Raw genomic sequence first — 9,173 nt, 5'->3', positions numbered from 1 at the left:
GCCTTTAAATAGCCTTGTTTGAGTTCAATTTATGAGCCTTTAGTAAGAGAGGAAGAAAGAGCAACGAAATGCAATTAGAAAGTGTGAGGAAGTGAGTGACGAAAAAGAGAGCAAAGCGACGAAGAGAAGGGAGTTCTTCTAATCTTTATCATCCCGTGTGATTCCTCTCAAGCTTTCAGCCACCAACTTCTATGGAGATTATCAAGTTAGGCTAGGAGAACAAGGAAAAGTGAATAAAGGGCTGGCCAAAGCTTGGAGTAAAGAGAGCTTAAACTAAGTTGGTGATCAAAGAGTGAACTCCAACAAGGTAAGGGATAGGGTAGATAGAATATTATGTTTGCAACTATGTATGCTTGTGATGATTGATTGTTTATTATGTGTTTGATTCTGTTATGATATGATACAGAAAAGTGAATATTCAATTATGTATGTGAACTTGTAAAACAATGGCATATTGAATTTTTGTGAAACCTTGGTATGTCATGAATGTCCCATAAAAATTTTAGAACTAATTGATGAGTAGATTGGGAGAAATGAATTTTTGAAAATTGTTGGTGAGTGCTTGTGTCTCGCCACGCCGTGCCTCCGACCTTTCCCCGCCTATCTTTCGTGGTTGTTGCTGCTTGAATTGTTGCTCATCGTCCACCTTCTGCCTCTGCAACAACAAGTGAGTATTTAATTTCTTTTCCAGGTTGATTTATTGATGTTATTGTTGATTGGTTTATGAGCTGATTAGAAATAAATATGTCAGTGGTTGAATTGAAATGTTAAATTGATTTTTGAATATGAATATGCAAGGGTTATGCTAATTATAAATATGGTTTAAGTGTTGAGTATGCAGAAATTTTGTTATTGTTGAATTGGTTTGGCTGATTATGAATTTTATTGATTGTTGTTGTAATGATGCTGGTTTGTTTTACTATTCGTTACTTAATTGATCGAATATTTTTTCTTTTATGAGAATTTAAGATGGCTTCATCAGATTCATTAGAAACACCATCATTGTTCTGAAAAACCAGACCGAATTGGTCGGTCGGATCAATCCAACCGTAAACCGGCAATATTAATGATCCGGTCAGATATGTAAAACCATTGATTAAAAACCGGTAAAAACCGTTGAACCGGCCGGTCGGACCGAACCGGGACCCGCCGGTTTACACAACGGAAGCTCCTTTGCTTCTTGCTCCCTTTCTCCCTTTCTTTCTTTCATTCAGAAGGAAATCACAGAAACTCAGCCAAAAAACCCTAGCACTGTAAGCCTACACCACCGCCGCAAGGAGTGGCATACTGCCGCCGTCGGTCGCACTCAAAGTTCGCCGTCCGTCCGTCTATCTAGCTTCCCTCGTGCTCCAACTCTTCAACCCCTGTTCGCTGTCACCGATCGCAGCTGCTTCCTCGCTTCCGCCGCCGTTTGTTTGCCGTCGTCTTCGTTCGCGTTCTTCGGCGTTCACCGTTCGCGTTCACTCGCCGTTCACCGTTCGAGTTCGCATTCGCGTTCGTCTGGAAGCCACGTTGCTCTGCTTCAAACTCTGCGACCAACCCGCGCGCTCCACCTAGCCGTAGAACTGCTCTCTTTTGTTGCCCTCGTGAGTTCCCTAAACCCGACACCAGACAATACACTCACACAACACCAATACCCTGCTTCAAACTCTGCAACTTCTGATTTCTATTACAATAAGTAGCTATTTGATTTGGTAGTGTTTGGATTTTTGTCATAGACTGAATTAAAGTATACAATAGTTATGTTCTCTTCTCTATCACATTGATATTAAGCTTTGAATTCTCTTATTTCGTTTTAATTTTACCGCACTCAACATGTTTGATGAAATGCTTTAACTATATTTCTGGTTGGTTTTATAATTTCTAGACTTCAGAAACTTAGTAAGTTGATTGCATGTGAAATTAGAATAATTGGATCTTAGTAATTATGAAATTTTAGCTGCAAAAATAGCATCTTTGCAGAAAATATATTAGCATGATGATTCCACTTGCATTAGTGTTCTTCTGGTAAATTTTAACTGTTATTGTGAACTTGTTAATTTGCTAATTGTTCTTGTGTTGTTGTTCTGTTATTTTTAATTTTTTTTTTTGTTTTTGTTGTGATTTTCTGTTCTTGAACTTGTTAAGTTGATGATTTGCTAAATTGTTGGGCTATTGTTGTTTTAATTTGCTAAATTGTTAGGTTGCTCCGATTTAATTTGTTGGATTTTCTATTTAGGTCTTGTCCTTGTTTATTTGCTAAATTGTTGTTGTGTATTTTTGTTGTCTTTGAGGTTATTGCTGGATATTGGTGATCATTGATTTATTATATGCTTCATGTTTTCAACTTTTCATTGTTCTCTTCTTCTGAAGGAAAAAAATTATGTTTTCATTGTTTTGTTGATTGTTTGTTTTGTTTTAGAAATCGATATTTTGTGATCAATGCTCAAACTCTGAATGCTGTTCTGCTGGTTTTGCTGTGTTTGTTTTGTTTCAGAAATCAATTTTTTGTAATCAATGCTCAAACTTTGAATGTTGTTCTGCTGTTTTTGTTTTGTTTCAGAAATCAATTTTTTGTGATCATTGCTCATACTATGAATGTTGTTGTTCTGTTTTGTTTTAAGGCTGTGTTTGGAAGAGATGATTGATTTCTGAGTGTTGTTTTTGTTTTAAGGCTGTATGTTATGTTCAATTTTCATTTTGTAGGAAATTCTGAGGTATATAAGAATTAAGAAGGAAGACTATTTCAACGGTATTACTCTGTTGATTCTGGTCTGCTACAAGCTTGAACATGGAATTGAAGAGAGAAACCCTTTATTATTTCATCATTGGCCTATTTTTGGCATTGCATATCATTGAGTTTGTTTATTCATAGAACTAGTTGTTTCTGATTCCCTTTTGAAGTAAAAAAATGCAGTGGAAGAGTGTTTAGAACTAGTTGTTTTATTCATTGAATTTTTATAGAATCAGGTGTTTATTATAAAACGGTTTTTTTCGGTTAAACCACAGTTGAACCGGTTGAATCAATAAACTAATAAACTAGTAATTAGTGCGGTTCAATGACCGGTCCGGTTTTCAGAACCTTGTGACTGGTTCGATTACCGAGTCGGTTTTGACAACTATAGCATAGACTTTCCCAATTTCCCTTGAGGACCCTCGACCACTATACCTTCTTCTCACATGCACATGCACAGTCACAGCCCCTCCACTTCATTCTGCCATCGAGCTTCGCCTCTGCTTCTCAAGATAACATATAATATCTCATTCTCATACATCAATATGCCACATGAAGCCTTGGTTTTCCCAACAAATTTTCATTCACACATTTTCTAAGGACCAACCCCTTAACATTTTCAGGCTCAACCGCATTCTTGCAGAATTCACACGCTCAAACCAATACACAGAATCATTCAAACTCTTCACCAAAATTCACTCATCACAATCCCTCAGACCAGACAATTACACACTCTCCACAGCAATAACTACCTCAGCAAACTCTCAAAATCTCACCTTCGGCAACCAACTTCACACCCATGCCATCCAAACAGGCCTTAAGTCCCATTCCCATGTTTCAAATTCCTTGCTTTCCCTGTATTCCAAGGTCCATGATCTTCATTCTGTTATGTGTGTCTTTGAAGAAATCCAATTTCCAGATGTGTATTCATGGACTACACTGTTATCTGCATGTACTAGGCTTGACCATGTTGATTATGCTCTTCAAGTGTTTGATCAAATGCCCAATAGGAACAATGTGGCAACTTGGAATGCCATCATTACTGGGTGCACAGATGATAATGGGCACGAAGATTTTGCTATCAGCTTGTTCAAAGATATGCACAGGATTGGTATTAGGCCTGATGGTTACACCTTTGCGAGCATGTTGAGTTTATGCAAAAGTGTGGAGCTTTTGGATTATGGTAGACATGTGCATTCGGAAGTTGTCAAGAGTGGTTTCTTGGCTAGGACTTCTGTCATCAATTCTCTAATCACCATGTATTTTAACTTTGAACGCGTTGCGGATGCCTATGAGGTGTTTGAGGAAGCAGGAGCTGCTTTGCGTGATCATATTACTTATAATTCAATGATTGACGGTCTTGTAAACATGGAGAGAAATGAAGATGCATTCTTAACGTTCAAGGACATGCTACAGGCTTGTCTTCGTCCGACTGAGCTTACATTTGTGAGTGTCATGAGCTCTTCTTTGCCTTTTGGATTTGGATGTCAAGCACAAGCATTAGCTATCAAAATGGGTTTTATTGATTTTACAGCTGTGAATAATGCAACAATGACCATGTATTCCGGCTTCAGGAATTTAAATGAAGTTGAGAATATTTTTGAGAGTATGAATGAAAGGGATCTTGTTTCATGGAACATAATGATTTCAAGCTATGCTCAAGACGACATTAGCAAAGCAGCAATCATGACCTATTTGAAAATGAGGAGAGCTACAACTGAACCAGATGAATTTACTTACGGAAGTGTGCTAGCTGCTTCAGACACTTCGCACACTGTGGAGATGATCCATTCCCTCTTGTTGAAAAATGGGCTTATGAAAGTTGAAGTTTTGAATGCACTTATTTCAGCATATAGCAGACATGGAAACATAAAATGTGCCTTTCTAATTTTCTCTGATCTTCCCTACAAAAATTTGATATCTTGGAACAGCATCATATCTGGATTAGCAATAAATGGATACCTTTTGCAAGGGTTCGAGCAGTTCTCGGCATTACTTGACACATATCTCAAGCCAAATGCGTATACCCTTAGTCTTGCTTTGAGCATTTGTTCTAGCATTTCAGCCATGACTCATGGGAAACAGATCCACTGTTACATACTACGCCATGGATTTTCTTCAGAAGTTTCTTTAGGCAATGCTTTGGTGACATTGTATGCCAAATGTGGATCCTTAGGCATGTCTTTGGGAGTTTTCAATGCAATGATTGAAAGAGATACGATCTCTTGGAATGCTCTCATATCTGCTTATGGGCAACACGGGCTAGGCGAAGAAGCTGTGGGCTGTTTTGAGTCAATGCAAACCTCACCCGGTATCAAACCGGATCATGCTACCTTCACTGCAGTTCTTTCAGCTTGCAGCCATGCAGGTTTGGTAGAAGAAGGTACCCATATTTTTTATAAGATGGTGAAAATTTATGGGTTTTTGCCAAGCGTGGATCATTTTTCTTGCATAGTTGATCTGTTGGGTCGCAGCGGATACCTTGATGAGGCAGAAAGAGTGATTGAAGGTGGTTACTTTGGAGCGCATTCCGATTTATGCTGGTCTTTGTTCAGTGCATGTGCCGCACATGGTAATCTAAGACTGGGAAGAAGAATTGCTAAACTTCTCCTGGAAAGAGATCATAACAATCCATCAGTCAGCGTGCTTTTGTCGAATATCTATGCCGCTGCAGGGCAGTGGGAAGAAGCAGCTCGTCTGAGGGATGTGATGAGAGCATTTGGGAACACAAAGCAACCTGGTTGCAGTTGGATCAGAGCCTAAGTAGTTAATCTTAGGTCTCGTAATTCATATGTATAGAAGCATGAACATGATGAAGAGTTCTTATACAGAGTTCAATTTTGAATAGACTTAAAGCGCAGAGAATGATGTGATACACAACATATTCATACAAAAAAAAAAAAAAAAAAAAAAAAGGGTCACTAGCATTGCTAACACATCTTGTTTGTTAACAATTTGATAAGATTATACCACTAAGATTAATCGTCAAATTTATGAGGATATATGCCATTATCTTTAAATGCATGAAATTTTCAATGAAACAAAACTTCAGTAGATAAATAAGTTAACCATGGATTAGGAAGGTAGATGACTGTTACATTTACTCTGTTGAATAGTTGGAGCTTAAGAAAAATAGGTCAACTACTTCATTTCAATGGCAGATTAAGGGTGGAAAAGAAAATGCATTGTCTTAACTGAGCATTGCAATTGGCAACAAGTACAATGAATTTTTCTTTGCAAATTTGTGATTATTAATTGGTGTCTGATTGCGAAAAGATTTCAGATTTCTGATTTGATTCGGAAAATTTTTTTTGAAAAAAAAAAAACCTTGTTCCTTTGATTTAACCAAACCAAAAAACAAAAGCCAACACAATTTGAATAAGAAGTGCAATTTTTCCTTCCTTTTGTTTTTGATTGAATCAGAACTTTGCATCAAATATAACAAAACCAGATCATATGTATAATTTTTTCTTAAGAATTTTTCTTTGCCAATGCAAATTTGGCACCCCCTAGAAAGGGTATTTTTGCTGCTGATGAGTCAACTGTTTATCCAGCATCAATGTTGAGAAAGTTGAAACTAACTGGCGGGCTCTCAAGGAGCTCCTCTTCACCACTCCTGGAGCTCTTTAGTATCTCGGTGAAGTTATCCTCTTTGAGAAAACCATGTCTTGGTAGCTTACTATGTGTTAAAATAGTTTGATTCATTGTGATTCTATGAACATTGCATCAATGGCTTTCAACATTCAATATTCTACAAGTTGAAATAATTGTTTTTTTACAGATATAAATGCGTTCTATATTTCAAAAACTTGGTTAAGTGATTTTTTTTGGTGGGGTTATTCTCCATTTCAGCTGATTGTGCTGTCTTACTTGAACATTCATTGCTATCATGCAAGGGTTTTTTTAATCGTTTTTTCCCTTGGTTTTTTTGACAATGTGTTGTGTTTCAAAGCTTCAGTTACTTGGGTAAGTAATTTTCGGTGGGTTGTTTTGCATTGAATCTACATCTTCTGTCCTATTTGATCATGCACTGTTTTCATGTACACACTTTTTTTTCTTTCAAAAAAATGTTTTTGGTTGAGGTAATATATTCTGTCACTACAAATATTGAGCAAGAGTTTGTGTGTCTTATTATTTATACTAGAGGATAGGAAATGGGGTATTGAGGATACAACTATACAAGTCAAGTGTTTTGTTGAGGGTTTTGAGCTTTTTTGTTATGTAAAACTGTATTGAGACTCAGAATTCTGGTTTCTAAGACACTCGTTGAGTTTTATTTTTCCTACTGAATGTGTGTTTTCATGCAGATTTCTCATTTTCTCCGGTCAATAACTGTTCTCCAAAATATTATTGTTCTTAGAAAGGTTAAGTTTAACGGTGCACTCTATGGTGTCTATAAATTACACATACTTCAACTTTATTAAAAAGTAGGCTACATAATAAATACATCTCTCAAAACTCATATTTAGACAAAAAAGATCTATAGACAGCATAGAAATGCCCAAATTTAAATTAAATGTTATTGCTATCACAATTTTTTAGATGCCTTTGCAATGGATTAGTTCTTAAGTTTTTGGTACATGATTTAGTATGACTATGACCTTATGTATGGTGACTAATAAAAGATTCCTTAAATATTTAGACTACAAATTGAATGCATTTAGAAGGTATCCTATGTAATTTACTAATTTGGAATAGAATATCACTGCAAGTACCTACCAAGAAACAATTACTCACTTTGTCTTTGACGGATGATTGGTACATCGGAACTGTTTATTGTTCATGTTCAATCTAACCTTAGTAACCTAAGAGTTTGTCTGTGGTTACTTTTCTTGTGACTAATGAAATCAATTTCTTCATCTATGAGGATTGTCAGATTTGGTACTGAAGGGGACGTGTGCTTCACTGGAACATCACTGTTCCAAGTACGGTTCTTAAGTTTTTTTGTTTTTCCCCTAACAACAAAAACAATAAATGACACAAGAAATATTGATTTTATTTTTTGTGGACGCTAGTGGGCCTGTCGGTGGTGCCATTCCAGTAAAGCTCACACAGGCCACGGCTATGCCTAATTGCTTACGATAGATGAGTAAAAGGACACAATATGAAATTATACTATCTATGCAATTGAGATTTTATTTGAAGTGGCAGATTATGATATTTCTTAATAGAATTTAGATTTCTTAAAATGAAAAAAATTAGTAAAATAATAAAGTAAAAGATTAATATTAATTTTATCATTTCTATCAAATATATATCTACTATCTTAATTTAAGAGTGATTAATTCCTTATTTTATCAATTTATTAGCTTTCTCACTTTAAAGAATTTTAATCCTTCTTAATATGTTGCACCTAGCTTGAGACTAGGTTTAGCTTAGGATATGTATAGTGTGAGAGTTGTGTGGTATATGTTTCACAAAAACTCTTTTTATTTAATTATTAAAAGACTAAATTAATTTTTAAAATTCATTTTGATTAATTATATTATAAATCCAAAATTTAATTCTAAAATGACTAAAATAACTTTTTGGTTAGTTCTTTGCTAAAATACCCATTAAACATTAAATTTGAAATGACTGAAAATCTCCTTTAAGGATTAATTTTATAAATACTAGAATAACCCTTTTGGATTAACTTTGCTTGTATTATAAATAAATTTGAATTTTTTTAAAAGACTAATATAACCTTTTTAGAATTCAAGTTATTAAATTGTATAAGAAATTAGAATTTGATTATAAAAAGACTAAAATAATCCTTTTGTTGATTTTAAAAAGATAAAAATAGTTTTTTAGGATTAATTATAAAAAGACTAAAATACCTCCTATTAAGATTAGTTATAAAAGACTAAAATATTCTTTTAGAACTAATGCTGTTTAAATGAATTAGAAAATTAGAAATTTGAATTTTACTTTGAAAGGCTAAAATTTAACCCGCTTCGGATTAGTTTTAAAGACTAAAATGTCTTTTTAAAATTAAGGTTATTTAATTGAATTATAAAGCAAAAAATTAAATTTCATTAGAAAGCAAAAAATTAAATTTCATTTTAAAAGACTAAAATATCAGTTTTTGAAGATTGAGGTTTTTAATTTCTTAGAAATTTGAAAATTATATTTATTTGAAAATGACTAAATTATATAATTTAGAATTAATTTGAAAATAAAACACTATAATGTACTTTTAATATTAAGGTTATTCAATTAAATTAGAAAAAAATTGAATTTCTTTTTTAAAAGACTAAATTGCCTTTATAGTTAATTTTGAAAAGACTAAAACTCAATTTCTAACTCATAAAATAATTAAACAAAATTAATTTTAAAGATTATTTTAATCTATTAAAAATTAACTTAAAAACTATTTTTATATTTAAATAAAATATTTAAAATACAAAAATTAAAAGAAATTTGCTTTTTTTTTGTAAAATTTTTAAAATGGTTATTTTAGTCATTTCATAATTAATAA

At 33.9% G+C, this 9,173-nt stretch overlaps 1 protein-coding gene across 1 annotated transcript; it reads left to right on the top strand.

Moving 5' to 3' along the window:
- The first annotated feature begins 824 nt into the window (after positions 1 to 824).
- On the top strand, positions 825 to 5,595 carry LOC107458440 (pentatricopeptide repeat-containing protein At3g49740). The gene is made up of 2 exons (XM_016076646.3): positions 825 to 1,586; positions 2,686 to 5,595. The coding sequence occupies exon 2, from the start codon at positions 3,266 to 3,268 to the stop codon at positions 5,474 to 5,476; it is 2,211 nt and encodes a 736-aa protein (XP_015932132.1). The 5' UTR covers positions 825 to 1,586; positions 2,686 to 3,265; the 3' UTR covers positions 5,477 to 5,595.
- Positions 5,596 to 9,173: the final 3,578 nt, after the last annotated feature.

This window comes from Arachis duranensis, chromosome 7 (assembly GCF_000817695.3).
Source record: "Arachis duranensis cultivar V14167 chromosome 7, aradu.V14167.gnm2.J7QH, whole genome shotgun sequence".
Taxonomy (NCBI): Eukaryota; Viridiplantae; Streptophyta; class Magnoliopsida; order Fabales; family Fabaceae; genus Arachis; species Arachis duranensis.
Note: the sequence above shows the minus strand (reverse complement) of the source record. Positions and strands in the feature narration are given on the sequence as shown.